General features: G+C 42.9%; 1 protein-coding gene across 1 annotated transcript in view; it reads right to left on the bottom strand.

Annotated features, from left to right (window-relative positions):
* Positions 1-11,603, bottom strand: part of kif6 (kinesin family member 6) — a gene marked incomplete at both ends in the record, with an annotated part of 109,274 nt that extends 97,671 nt beyond the window's left edge. Inside the window, 3 exons of the mRNA XM_083791695.1 lie at positions 5,897-5,971; positions 6,992-7,101; positions 11,538-11,603. Coding sequence (XP_083647821.1) covers positions 5,897-5,971; positions 6,992-7,101; positions 11,538-11,603 — 251 coding nt within the window. The remainder of the gene's footprint in view (positions 1-5,896; positions 5,972-6,991; positions 7,102-11,537) is intronic.
* Between the last annotated feature and the right edge of the window lie 3,992 nt (positions 11,604-15,595).

Genomic DNA, 15,595 nt, shown 5'->3' with positions numbered 1-15,595 from the left:
TGCTGACTGGAATCCATAGGACTGAAATCAGTCGTGAGTCGACTGAGAACTTGAATCCATGCACACACGCTGCAAACTTCTGCTGCTGTCTGCACGGACGTTGCATCCTCTGCTAAAGCTCCAAATCCAATCTCGGTTAATGGCATTAACCTGCCGCAACAGCATCACGGCAGCATACAGTATACATATTTAATGGCATTATATAGGAGCCTTTACAATCTGTGACACTGACCACTGAAGTTTGTTTGATTTGGTAATCAACAGGGATTAAACACTGCACCGTTTATATAAACTGCACCATCAACAATCCCACCCTGAGAGAAGCGCTGTGAACATGAGCTCATACACAGCACAGCAGTGTTGTTTTTGTCAGCAAATTTCTATTTTAGTTTAGTCATAGTCTTTGGAATGAAACTAAATTTAGTTGTAGTCATATTTTAGTCACCTGGAATGTTTTAGTGTTAGTCTAGTTTTAGTCAACTAAATCTACAGTTGATTTATTGTATTGGGAAATGTAATGTTTGTGTAAGACGGAAATCTACACTAATAACTGAATATAGGAAAAGGAGAAATATTTAACTTTTTATTTTTTTAACTCTGGATCACGGCCCTCACTTTGAAAACCTCTAGTACGGTTACAGCCTCAACGTATAGCCATGTCAGACTGTTAATGTGCATCATGTGCCTCGGTCTGACCTCACCATCTTAATTTGCAGTGGAGTGTGGTGAAACTGCCAACAATATCCTAAACCAGACACCAAATGTCTGAGTGAATCGAACCTGACACTGTAAATCCGCAGGGAAAGACTGCAGCCAGTGGAGGGCGGCGGCAAACGGCGACAGACATCTGCCAGTGACGGAGGAGGAATGTCTCATAGCTTGATTGAAGGAAAGGACCCAAACCCAGTCAAACTAGGCAGGCAGGGGCTTGGTGAATTTTGGTTTGGCACTGAACTGGACACCACGCGTGCAGAGGGCCATGGAAACCCTTTTTTTCTCTCTAATGGGACCAAACCTCTATTTGAGTGAAATGAACATCTAAAATTATGGTTCTGAACATTATGAGGGAGAAGGTGAGGGATACGTATCCTGTTATGCAGGCTTGGAGCCAAACCAGGGAGAAATTACAAAATGACAGGCTAGTCCCCGACACCAGAGCCTGGATCAAAAGGTGATGTTATACCACCGTAGGCTCTGTCCCTCCTCTCCCAGTCGCCAAATTCAAAATAAACTTTTTCGACAATACTTTAGGGAATTTCTAAAAGAACTCGAAAAGAAAAGAATGGCTCGCCTCTGGCTATTTCTAATGGAACGGACGTGCCTGAATTTGAGCGGTGTGGCGCTTTTCCCTTTCGTCAAGAGTTGTGCCATTCCACACCCTGCACAAGACGGGGTAAACGATAGAACTCCGTGTCAGTCGGCATAAAGAATTACGTCGACTCACAGAACGGCGGTTTGGTATATATTCTGACTTGGACGGCGACTGGGGCAGTGGGCGGCCACTTGATCCTGCGTGAGTCATGGCGGTGAAGGAGTGGGTAGGACACGGGCTCAGTGTTTTTAGGTTAATGTCAGCGCTAATGATGTGCGGCCTGAGCGCTGTGCCACCGAGGCCGGGGCGTTTCCCAATGCTTGTTCCTGTTTACACCTCAGCCTTCCTGGAGACCAACAGTCCTTAAGCCAGGACACTGGACTCCTCTGTTCTCACGGTTCTTTTTTTAAAGGGAAAAAGGCAAATTGAATATTTTGGGCCTTTGTTGAGATGGTATGGACCATTATGAGTAAGGGATGAACAGGAGGGAATATTGTGGGAGGAGTTGATGCCAGGCCAGTGGCCACTGTCGGTATGGTCTGGTTAAAAAAGGTCTTAACCACTTTGATTTATCTCCCTTCTTGTTCAGTGACTTTGCTGTTCTTTTTCCCTCTTCATGGTGCCACCATCTTTAGAGGAGAATTGCATCTGGGTGCACTGATTTAAGTGAACCTTAGCCTCAGACTAATATCACTGCGTTTTGCAATGGCATATCTGTCTGGTTTCCAGGCTAGGTGAACTCATGTCCTTTCCTACGTATATTACGTGTATTTTTTACAAACAAGATATGTCAAAATCGAACTGACCATAAAACTGCTGAGCGCATTCACGGTGCTCCCCAGTGAATGAACCCCAACCATTTGAGAGACCCTACAGTATGACCTTTTTTCTAGCGCCAACCAAAATGTATACATTTTCTAAAATGTAAGGTGCAAGGAGCAGCATGACCTCGATGGGTGGCTAGTGAGTCTTTTAGACCCATAGTCCTGTTTTCACTGTCAGGGATGCTGTGGGCGTGTTCTCTCCTCCGCGTCATTAGCGGCCATACCCTAGGTAGGGTTGGCGAAAGTGTCCTTCTGAGTGGAGTTCGCATGTTCTCCCTGTGTCCCCTAGGGCATGGGTTCCCAAAGTGGGGTCCGGGGACCCCTGGGGGTACTTGAGGGAGTTCCAGGGGGTACCTAACTCAATTAGAGATAGGAACCAAATGGGTCCATTTGGTTCATTTGTACACTCTCAGCGTTAAATTAACAGTGGTTTTACAATATAAATTGGGGGTCCCAGAGATAGAAATTACATTAAATGGGGGTCTGTACTGTAGACTAATGCATGTCAAACTGGGGGTCCTTGAAATTAAACGGGTTGAAAATCACTGCTAGAGCCATCAGAATCTTCTCTTATGGGGGTCCCTGGCATATATTCTTTTCAAATGGGGGTCCGCAGGCTCATCAGTGTCAATTTGGGGGTCCTTGACATGAAAAAGTTTGGGAATCGCTGCCCTAGGGTACTGTAGGTATAGGTACCCTCACAAAAAACATGCAGTACTCCTGGTCTCTATTCTGTCTCCCCCTGGTCAGATGGAGGGGAAAGGAACTGGTTGGAATAACGTGTTCCTACCACGCACTACAGTACGTCTTCCTGTCAGGTGATAAGAAGCGGCCAGCTCACTCCACAGGCATTGAAGGAAGCATGAGCTCAGTTCGGGGCTCCTCCCAGGTTAGCAGAGGGAGAGTAGTGCCCAGGATTACAGCTTAGGCAATTGGCACCGGGTGAAAAATGGGTTCCAAAATTGTGATGAGCTACAGGTTTCAAAAGAAAGCAACACTGTATTGGTCCAAATGCAGCGTTGCGAACTGGGGTTACAATGCAAACAAGAGGAGTTGGCTTGCCAGGCCAGCATCATTATATCGGCTCTTTCTCCATTAGAACCATTACTGTTGGTTTGTTTTTAGACTACCGTGTTGCGGCTCACGTTCCTAGTTTTGGTTACACCACAGCGGAGACGGGAAGATCGTGTCCAAATGAACAAGTTCAGAACTTTGGGCTGAACTTCAGAGGTGTGATATGACTGCCAGTATGACTGAGTACCAATAAAAATAACAACCTGACAGTTATTTGCCAGTTGAGAAGATAAGCGCCTGCTTTGCCTTGAGTTGTGGGTGCAGTTGGTCTGACAGGGAAAATACCGTTATTCAAAGTGAATCCTGACTAGACCTGAACACAAATGCTTCCTGACAACAGGGCGTAAAGTAAACTATTGTCCGTCAGTTCGGTTTTGATTTCACTTTTTGATTGCTCTGGCCACGCATGCTACTGTACGTGGGACAATTTAAATATCAACAAAAGAGAAATGGCATCAAGAAACCAACGGCTCATTCACTGTGTCTCTAATGGGGAACCTTTAATAAACATATACTGTAGTAAGTCATTCTAAACTGAAATGTCTTTCACAATACCCATTGTGGCATGGATCTCTCCTTTCATTGTCTCAGAAGGGAGCATGTTCCACTAGGAAATGGGAGCTAGAGCCCTCAGACTTACTCACCCCTGTGCTCTAGCCATTGTGGTGAGACTGGATTTAAAAGTTCAAGACCTGTGGAATTTATAACATTCCATCAACACTATGTAAATGAGCATTCTGCAGGGGGTGCGAAGTACTGGCAACAGACTACAAACTGAAGAAATGTTGGGACCACGGAGAGTCGGGGGACAGATACTACTCGTGAACAGATGTGATGACTAGTGCCCTGCAGGCTGTGTCTGACATAGTCATATCAAAGCTTGATGGACGCCAGGCTCAAACTGATACGCTATGACACATACCTCACAGATGACTGCAAGTCTTCAACCTGATGTCAGCCATCTAGCACAACAACAGAGGACTTACGTATTAAAAGGTCAGCCAGGAAGGGCAAGAACCCAATACCCAAGCCACTGAGCCTCTCTGAGTCAAGTAAAGACATCCAAGTCTTAGTAGGCCAACTCTAGATGGCTCACCATCTTGTTTACTGTGTCTCATAATGGCAACGATAATACAAAGTACTTGTGGGATTCCACAAATAGACCCCCATTATGATTAAGAGAAGTGGAATCAGGACCGGAGAGGGGGGCTGAGGAGATGGCGGGGCTAAACCGAGCCAGGAAGACAGAATGTGAGGGAGGTGGAGGACTGGAGTTGAGGAAGAACCTATAGTTCAGATAACAACAACATAACCAACATTTGATCACAGGAAATTCCAAGTAAATTCCCTATCCTCTTGGCTGTTTTCCCTTTGGGGAGTCAGCCCTAATTTAGACTAACCTCTGAGCAGGGTTAAAGCTCCTTCAGACACCATAACAGCTCCTTTTGTTGGGATAGGGTGAAAATTGGGTGCAGGGGTAGCATGGAGGTTAAAGAAGCAAGCAACGGAATTAGATTATGGACGTATCACCGTACTGATTGGGGGGATGGGAGGGAGCAAAGAGCCAAATTGCAGTGAATACATTTTTTTTAGCCTGACACAACGTTGCAGAACACACAGGATCTGATGTAACTATCCTATATAAAGTGGCTATGTACTTTATTCTCCCAGTAACTTCCTGCATAAAGCTTTAGGCCAAGCTGCCTTCAGTTTCATTTTCATAATGTCCCTAACCTGCATTTCACATTGCATGGAATGAGTGTGCTATAAATCTGTGGTTCTCAATGAGAAAACCCCCCAAGGGGTTCATAATGAAAAACATTTAACCACTTTAACTCGATTGTATCAGCAATTTAGACAAAATAGTGAAAAAACACAGCTCATCCAGCAATAAATTTGGTGAGGTGCTGGAGCCAAAAGTAAGTAATTACTTCAGCAATTTAAAAAATAACTCATCCACAAGCTCACTACGCAAATCTTGTTCCTCCCTGGCACAATTACTGCTCTAAATTAGCTTTGTTTTTGAGTCAAATGCCTCTTTTGATTTGGACACGGTGGTAGTGGTACTGGCTCCTTCACCTCTCCACTCATAAAGACAAGAGTTGAGGAGTAACCATTAGCCCTCTCTATGGAGCCTGAAGATGAGACTGGCCTCCAGGCTCGTCTACTGCATGTGGTAATTATCGCTTAACACAATAAACAACCGTTCAGAATGAGTGAGGAACCATGGCATAGTCCTCTGTTGTGGCTGGAAGATCTTCACACACGCTTTGAGATGGCAGTGTGTGCCATCCCGTACGCCAGCTCAGTGCACTTAGTGGTTTATGTGTCGTGAGCTGGGCCAAAAATCACAGACTCCCTCCGTTTCCGTCTTAGGGGTAAGTTCAGCTTTACTGTCTTCCCATCAACAGTGGCTGCCGCAGGGTGTGTGGCCTGGCCTGACCACAACACTGACAGACTAGCACTGGATGGATATGCTTTTCACTTCACTGTTTACACAAAACCTTTCTGCAATTCCTGCACCGATCAGAGATTATTTTGGACGTCACACCCGTTTTCTACTTAACCTCTTGTCCAATGTGTATTGAATTGTTTCATTGTATGCGGTTGTCATTGTAATATCAAAAGTGTAATTCTACACGATAAAATCAGCACGGACTTTCACTGAGAGATAGAAGAATTTTACCTGTCTACAACTGGTCTGGCGATGGTCTCAAAAATCTCCTCTTGTTTCACATTCTGGTCAAACACCTTTTGGAACCTAGATATAAAGAAGATTTTATCACACTACCTTTGGCATTTTCAACCTGCCTGACAAAACATAATTCGGACTATGACGTAGTCAGGGTTAAAAACAGATGTGGAGGTGCAGAATTAAAAACCAAGGCATTAGAAAAACAAGTTAAAGAACAAACCACACAGAGATAAATATATGTTCGTGAGGGTTTCAAAGCAGAACAGATGACATACCTTAGTCCTGTCTCTTTATTTAGTCTACAACTACAGTAGCATAGCCTAAAACAAAACCAAAGGGTTTCTGGTTCATCTCAAACATCCCAGGCTGAACACAATTAACCACAGCAGTGCTGAATAAGGACACAACATACTGCTTCATTTTATCTTTTTTTTCCCCAAGTGGACACTCTGGGGGAGTTTAGTCACGTCTTCAAAGGCTGCCCCACCCCTCCATGTTTTATCCCAGAGAAAGATGAGAGAGATGTGAGAGGAATCTGGCCCATGAGGATCGCTAAATGGGGAAATTGTATTTCTATAAGGGCATGAGGGAACCTCTGCAGGCTATTCTAAGAGGCCTGTGGGTTTCGGTGTCCACTGCTGCCTAACTCCCAAACTGTGAATTTAGCTCTAGGAAGCGTGGCATGTGCCCTGCCCAATGGGTATAAAAGACTGCAGCTTTCACCACCAGCCTTAAACAGATGTTCCAGCTCTCCAGTGCCAGATTTCAAAGTTCTTATGCAACCTTGAACACTTAAATTTAGGTTTCCTCTGCACAACCCCGTTTACAGTTATGTTGTCGACTTTTTTGTTGGACACATTCATCACAATCACAACCAACATAGCTTTTTACAGTTCCACATTTGAATCTGAAGTTCACCACTCTCCATTCAGCCAGCAGCAGAGAAAGTGAACCTAATTAAATGTGCTAATGATGCAACACCACATTTCCTATTACGAGCTGTGGTGTTGCGTCATTAGCACCATTTTAATTAGGTTCAGTTTCTGTACAAGCTGACTGAAACTGGTGACCTTTATAGCATTTCACCTGAACTTGTAGTTCTCCCTCTTGTTGTTAACGAAGCCATCGGACAGATCCTTGGGCACCACAAACTCCAGCGAGGCACCCGTCTGCTCTTCGTTGTCTACAGAGTACACCTGTCAGTGGCAAAGACAACAGCAAAGCCAGCTTAACAACCCAACCAACCAAGCCAATCCTATGAGGGCTATTTGCGAGGGTCCAACATCATAGAGGGCAAAAGTCACAGTAAAGGACAGATTTATGCTTAGTTGCATAAATGTGTCTCAAACTGAATATAGCAGACATACAAGCCCACAACACTCGCACTGCAACACTCTTGTATTGGGCTTGTATTGTAGATCGACTATTTTTGGTGCGGTATACACGTCGTTGCACAACCACCTATAATTCAGCTGTTAAGAGTTGGCCTGCCATGCTGAGTGGCCAAAGTTGGACCCTCTGCAGAGCATGTGAGACTAGCTACATAATAGTTTGAGTGTTTGACCGCATGTAATGTACACTGTACTCACTGTATATGTCCAGTCATGCCTATGTTGTTATGTGGTACCTCGTATACGAGCCCCAGCTAAATTTGTGCGGTCGGTGTAATACATCATCCTACGCCTGAAGAGCAATTTTGGCTTCTTGTGGCTTGTCTAATATAAGCATGCACCAACATACAAAAACATGGTAGCCTATTTCTGAAAAAGCCCATATCGTCTGTCAGGTGGAAAGCTCATTATGTCCAAAACTTGTTACTTTTCAGGATTCGAAAATTCAAAAGTAGCAAAAATAGCAGATCTATCTACAAGCTTGAAAGGCTGCGGTGTGATGCTGTAGTATGGAGACGTAAACACAAAAAGCTAAAATATGTAGTCAGATTTCTGCCCAACGGCGATGATATTTAGCAAGTCTAAGCTTACAAATTACAATCAGGGTAATCATAACGGTACAGTAAAATTCCTAAAAAAGCCAAAAAGGCATGCTTCAGGGGGTACAAAGACAAACTGTAGTACACATAATATACTTTCAGCTCTAGCAGCTAGAGGACATTTCAAATGATGTCTGGCCGGGTAATTTCGAACACTCCCACCTGCTGCCATTGAGCTTCAACATATGTTCCCGGCATATGTTTCCGATGGACACTGATGCAATCACATGCCCCCCTGGGGCCCGCCGAATCAAAGATAAGGCCTGTGTGATTAGACTGTTTTTCACCGACACTGTGCCTGCGGTATTGCTTGTCTGACCGGTCTGGTGTGTCTAAACCACACACACACACACACACACACACACACACACACACACACACACACACACACACACACACACACACACACAAACACACGCACACACACACACACACACACACACACACAAACACACGCACACACAGACATGCAGGACCGCTAAGAGCCCCCAGGGGGTAGCTGTGCTCCTTCCAGTTTGCTGGACAACATCATCCCCATGCTGAAGTGTCACTGAAACCCTCAGTTTAATTTGATTATTGCCTCCATCAGCTGCTGTGCTGACAATAAATTGGACTGTGTGTACACACACACACACACACACACACACACACACAACAGCGTGGACAGAAAGCAGTTTGGCAGGGGCCCCTTTGTTCTTTTAGAATTGTGAGACCAAATTATCCGTCTTCCTACAGCAGCTGAATCAATTACATTACAATTCAGGGGGGTGGTGTGCTGTGATACATGGACAGGGGCAAAGGAAACAATACTTTGAAATGGCACAATGTTCTAATTTATATCAGTAGTTCTCAAAACGTTTTAATTTCAAGGACCCATCCCCATATAATATAACTCTGAGAGTGTAGAAATAGAACCAAACAGACCCGGAATGGTCCATTTGGTACAATGTGTACACTCTCAAGGCCACTTTTGCACCAAAAGAACTTTGGTTCTAGAACTGGTGCTGTTCTAGATTCTTGGTGCCTTATTGGTGCTTTCACGGACCCGGCAGTGAGAACCACCGGTATATAAAATAATTGACCTGCGCCTTATGCAATTAACCTTTGCTTTTTTATATTATAATTATAAGTAGGCTAGGACATGCATACAGCAGCACGTACTGTCAAAAAAGGCATCTTACAGACAGTGTGTTATAGTGTACTGTATTTGTATTAGGGCATAGCAGTGGAGGCCATTTTGTGGTTCCAGTTCCACCGATCACATGGAGATTTCATAAAATATTTTATATAAATTATTTTAAGCCTGGAACCAAGCCATCCATGATCCAGGCTCCTGGTGAATCATAACCATAAAACGTTTTATTCCAAATATATTTTGGGGGAAATGGTATTTATTGTCTCCACCAGGCCGAAGGCATGTGGGGAGAGTATGTTTTGCACTCCGTCCGTCCGTGTGTCCGTCCGTGTGTCCGTGAACAGCTAATCTCGGCCACCGTTAACCCGGTCGATGCCAAATTTTGCACACACACTCCCTGGATGCCAACCATGAACCTCTGCCCCAAACTTTCCAGAACGGCCTGTTATAGCGCCACCAGGAGGCCGCTTTGTGCAAAACAACCCGGTCGATGCCAAATTTTGCACACACACTCCCTGGATGCCAACGATGAACCTCTGCCCCAAACTTTTCAGAACGGCCTGTTATAGCGCCACCAGGAGGCCGCTTTGTGCAAAACAAGTTTTTGCACAGTACACCTACAGATTTTGTCCAAACATCACGCAAATTGGTACACAGTCTCTCTAGAGCCATTCAACGAAACCGGCCTTTCAGATTTCTCACACTCCATCCTGATTGGTTAAGATTGGCTTCCAAAGTTCACAGGAGTGCTGTACAAATCGCCACAACTCCTCAACGCAGCGTCCGATTGCGATGAAACTGTGCACGCATATTCCCACTAGGCTGAGGAAGAAATCCTGGTGGAGACCTGTGCCCAGAAGGGCACTTTTTCTAGTTAAATATAGGATACAGTATAATATAAATATAATTAAATGTTCATGATGCACTGTAGGCTTAGGACAACATCTTAAGCCACATCAGGTGAAATTAATGTGGCACCTCAGCCCTCTACTTTGTTTCTATTCTTTAAAAAATGTCGTACAATGTCGAGGAGCCAGAGAACTACATTTAGCAATACATGTATGGGACATACATAATAAATAAAATGTGAATTTTCGTTCATTTCTTCATCTGGGTCTTTATGTAAACGCACAAGAGTCTGTTTATTAATATCACAATATTAGTGCTACACTGCTGCAGTGCAGAGAGAGCACATATAACCATAGCCCCATGTTCCTGTTCCCTCAGCACTACGCTCATTCTGTAGCTCCGAATGAGCGTAGGGAGAGGGCACATATGGGGCTAATATAGGTCCATAGATATATATTGTTGTGGACTAGCTTTCTGTGGTTTGGAGGCGAGGAATGATGCCACAAGGGTTTTCAGTAGCAGGCTGTTTACTGGCAGAACGGCAGACATACAGTGTACTTCCAACAGGTTGGCAATAACAACAGGACTTCATACTCATAGGTCGGCAATAATACAGCAGCAGTACAGGTAAACTCACACTATACTGTATCTTTGGTGGGTGAGTCTGTCCGTGGTGGTCGGGCGGAGACGGAGGATTATTCACTCGGTACGTCTACACTCATTGAACACCGGAACATAACTGACTTAAACCAGGCGGGCTGAACAGAATACCCAGAACTCTCTGAGGCTGAGAGCCAATAGCATAGGCATACCATATTCTGAATTACCAAAAAGAGGACACATGTGCGCGTGCATGTGCACGTGCATGTGTCGTGCATGCGCGGTTCTGTTTGAATTAAATTCAGATGTCAAAATAATCTATAACAAAAAAGTTATGCTCCTAAATTTGATCAAATATGCTCTATATTAGTTATGTATTTATTTAAAGCAGTGGCTCTAAAAGGTGTGATGCAGGGACCCTCATGGTTCCTTGAGGGGGTTCCAAATGGACCCATTATAGTTCTGTAACTCTGAGTGTACAAATGGAACCAAATGGACCCTTACAGGTCTGTAACTCTGAGAGTGTACAAATGGAACCAAATGGACCCTTACAGGTCTGTAACTCTGAGAGTGTACTAGTACAAATGGAACCAAATGGACCATTTTATAACTTTTAACTCTGATACAGCAACAGATTACGTCTAGTAAAGACACACATCATAGGCTGTGGGCAATGTTGTAGCAGGGCATAGATGGCAGTTGTTCCCGCGTTACACCATATAAGAAATGTCTATGCATAACAGTCAGTCAGGCCCTTTCTGCAAATAATACAATCAACACATTATGACCTGCACTCCTGCAGCAGGTGTCACTGTAGGCTGCCATTGAAAGGAAACTTTACTAATGGTAACTTCGTTACTTTACTCATACTTTACTCATTGAAGTGTTTACTGTTTACAGAGTTGAACTACAACACTTGACGTTTTAGAACTTTCAACATACAGACCGCCAACGCCATGTAAACAGCAGCAGCAGTGCCAAGCTGCCAACTTATAGCGTATAGCAGCCATGGCCCATATGGAGCAGCAGGCAGCACGTGCACCTGCATGTCAACTTACCGACGTGATGTCAGCTCTTCCATTGGGTTTCACGCGAGCGTATATTCGAATCTTTTGTTTCACCATGTTCTAGACTTTTTGGCTTGCCTGCTGCTAACATTAGCATCGATAGAAACGCGGTGCTCCCTCTCCCTCTCTCTCTCTCTCTCTCTCTCCTGTCGGATTTGTTGCACCCCTGTTGCTATGGTGAGGACTGAGGGACGGAGTCACGTGGTCCAGAACGCTCCACAAGGTAAACGATCAAAGTCAACTTATTTTATTCAAATGCTTTTGGCATAACTGAGAATTAAACCTGTCAAGAAAGAGTAGGTTTATTGTGGCATATAAAATAAAAAAAGTTCTGCCGAATAGGCTAATATACAAAACACACCACATTTAATGTATTGTCCTCACAAGGACTTTACTTTACTGTAGGCTATGTCAACTTCTTGTGACAACTCACAGTCACAGCCTTCAAGTGTAAGTCGGCCATACCGGCTACCACTTATTTGCATTTTAAAACTAAATGTGAGACACCAGACGAGGGTTTGTTTCCTCAATCTAGAGTAGACAATGGGGACACAGTGTGTGTGTTAAGTTTACAGCACATCAGAAAAAAAATCAAGTAGGCCTATGGGATACTTTGGACACATGCTGTATGTGTCCAACATCTCCCTTTAGGCCTACTTGAGAATGTTTCTCTTGAGTGGGATACAGCATTGACAGTGACACCACCATTCCCTCTATAGCTTGGTAACCACAACACCCAAGAATGTTCATTATCAAATAAAGTTGTATCACCTAGTACAGCAAGTTAAATTATTCAAAAGCTGTTCTAGCCAATCAGAGACAGGAACCATGCATAATAATAATAATAATAATAATAATAATAATAATAATAATAATTCACATTATTGCTGGGCTGTTTTTCTTGTTCCAGACTCACCTCCCTCTCCATTGGTGTGTGTTGACATTCGATTATTGGATATGACACACCTTTAATGTTAAATGTTTTGCATTCTGTTTGGGAATCTCTTCCTCATTTGCAAATTTTGTGAACAAATGGAACGGGTCCATTTGGTTCCATTTATACACTCTCTGAGTTACAAATGGATAAATGAACACTGAGGATTTTACTGTGCACTAGGATTAAGAGAAAGCAGGAATAATAATATGATGGTGTGACGAGGAACAATAGTATGTTTGCTTACAGCAACCACCCTAGGGGAGTGTGAGTCATTTCAGTAAGATTGGTTTTTCTGGATTTGTGTGCATGTGTCTGTGAATACGTTTGTGTTTATTTGCTCTTAGAGATAACACACACGGAGCGAGAAACTCCTAAATATTCTAATTTCACTATGTTGCTGCTGTATCTATATAACTATCTATCTAAATAACTGTGACCTGAGTGTTTCGATACTCGGGCCAAAAGGTCGCCCTGGGTTCAGTCACTCATTCCATGTGCATATTAACAGTACCAGTGGTGGAAAAAGTACTCAATTGTTTTACTAAAGTAAAAGTATCAATACTGCAATTTAGAACTACTTCATTACAAGTAAAAATACGGAATTGAAAATGTACTTGAGTAAAAGTACAAAAGTATCGGCATCAAAATGTACTTAAAGTACTAAAAGTAGAATGTCCCATTTCACAAGTTCAAAATGTGTAGAAAATCTATTGAAAATAGCCAATCTACAAGCTCTCAATGCAACGTGACGCATTGAGAGCTTGTAGATCGGCTATTTTCAAATGGTCGAAATGTATAGGGTTGAAGTGGTTAATGTATGTTTTCTAATCAAAATTTAAATCGCCAAAGTAACTAGCAACTAAAGTTTTCAAATAATTGTAGTGGAGTAAAAGTACAAATTCCGGTTCTGAGATCTAGTGTAGTAGAAGTAAAAGTACTGGAAACTGGAAATATTCAAGTAAAGTACAAATACCTCAAAATTGTACTTAAGTACAGTACTTAAGTAAAAGTACTTAGTTACTTTCCACCACTGTAATCACAGAAACATCCTGAGTGTCAATTTAACTCTCAGAGTGTACACTGTACACGTTTGGAGTTGCAACTGATGGACAGTTGTGGACAGTAACTAAGTACATTTACTTGAGAACTGAGTACATTTTGGAGTATGCCGATTTCTTTCATATTTTGTTATTCTATTTGAGTACATTTTAAATAGAAATATTGTACTTTTGACATTTCTAGGAAAAGGTACAAAAATATATTATGAATTTACCACTATTTCAAATACAGTGAAAATAGCACAAGATGAGAGTTTGTAGATCTGCTATTTTCACTATTTTATAAACATTTCTGAAAAAGTCTGAAAATTGAGCATTGTGAGCATTGCAAATTGATAAATCAATAGGCCTACGTAGGATTTTCACTGTGCAGGCACTGCCAACACACGCTAGGTCAATAACGCTTAAAAGCAAATGGGTGCGGCCCACTATTGCCATGTTTGACGGTTACAGATTGATAAACACAAAAAACTGACTTCCCTGTTGACTTTAAATATAAAGCTTTTTAATCTCCGTTAAACATGCAACATTTAATCAACTTTAATTATCGCTTCTATAGATCAGTGATTCCCAAACTGCGATTTGTAACTGTGAGTGGGCAGTTAAACCAAATTGACGCCTCCATTTGGTTACATGTGCACACCTCTCAGAGTTAAATGAACATCCAGGATTTTACAGTCTGTTTTGTTATGTTTACTTGTGAACTGTGCGTTAAGGAAAGAGGGCTACTAGGATGTCTGCACAAATATCTATACCATGTGGAATGCAACAAGGGCTTGTAAGGTCACCTGCCAGCTAGACCCTCTACCCTCTGACCCCCTTTACAAACAACTTACAGTGGCTTCACTGTACTGTTGTTCACCCCAGTTCCTTATAGGGCGAGCACTGGTTCTCAAACCTTTTCACGTCAAAGATCCCCTATAATGTATTTGGCTGAGGTCGGACCACCCCATGTTAAAAAAACAGGGACCTGAAGCAAAGATTTTAGTTAAAAAATCAAAAATATATATTCAAAGATTTGCAATTTTTTTTCCCAGCTCCTAGCACGGTCAGCACCCCTAGAGGAACCCGTATATGTACTGTCAAGTACCTGATGAATCATCTATTTTAGACATAATATCTTGTGTGTGCGTGCGCGACCGCGCGTGTGCGACATGCTGTTTCCGGTATGTTACCTGAACCCCAGAGCTGCTTCCCAAAAATAGAGCGGCAGTGCCAGGAGGCCTTCCCCCTCCTGCTGCTTGACATCCTCTTACCAGGACGTGTGTCACGATGTGACATCAGTCATGGTACGGTAGCCTGTTCCACTGTTGTTTGCTGTCGGAAGCTAGGGAAATAAATATATATACCGTAACAATTGCTCAGTGTGCGACTGCACGTATATCGTTGCTGTCGGCTGAGTGGAATCCTTGTACGATTGTTCCATTGGTTTCAGATCCAGTATAGTTATTTAGTCACAAGCTCTTAGTACTTGTCATTGGTTCTCAATATTTATTTAAAAAAAAGTAAAATACACTAGAATTTGTTGTTGTGGCCAGCCTTATAAATTATATCTAAACTCTATACAGAGACATGAGTAGACCTTCCGCTTCTTGGCTGAGCAGGTCCTCGTGACATCAGGAGGTCACTGCTGTCCCTGCTCTAGTGGGGGCAGTGCTTCTCAAACTATTTCATGTCAAAAAGACCCCCACATTGATATGTATTTGGCTGCAGACCAAAGATGTGTTGTGCCAGGGACCCCCAGAAGCAAAGAGTTTCCTAAAAAATGATAATAATATATGTGTGTGTATATATTTTTCTTCATATTTTCACAATAAAAAAGCAGATCTACAAGCTCATACTCATAGCAATGAGCTTGTACTGTATATATGCGATTTTTTAATAGCCAAAGTATAAAAATAGGGTTAGAATAATTGTGAAATAATAATAGCTGGGGATCCCCCAGTATCCCCAAGGAGCCCTGGAGGTGCCCGGACCCTACTTTGTGAAACACTGCTCTAGAGAAAAATAACAGAGCAGAAGTAACTCTGATCTATAAAGCCTGATTTATGCTC

Source organism: Protomyctophum parallelum, assembly GCF_964188405.1.
Source record: "Protomyctophum parallelum genome assembly, chromosome: 20".
Taxonomy (NCBI): Eukaryota; Metazoa; Chordata; class Actinopteri; order Myctophiformes; family Myctophidae; genus Protomyctophum; species Protomyctophum parallelum.
Note: the sequence above shows the minus strand (reverse complement) of the source record. Positions and strands in the feature narration are given on the sequence as shown.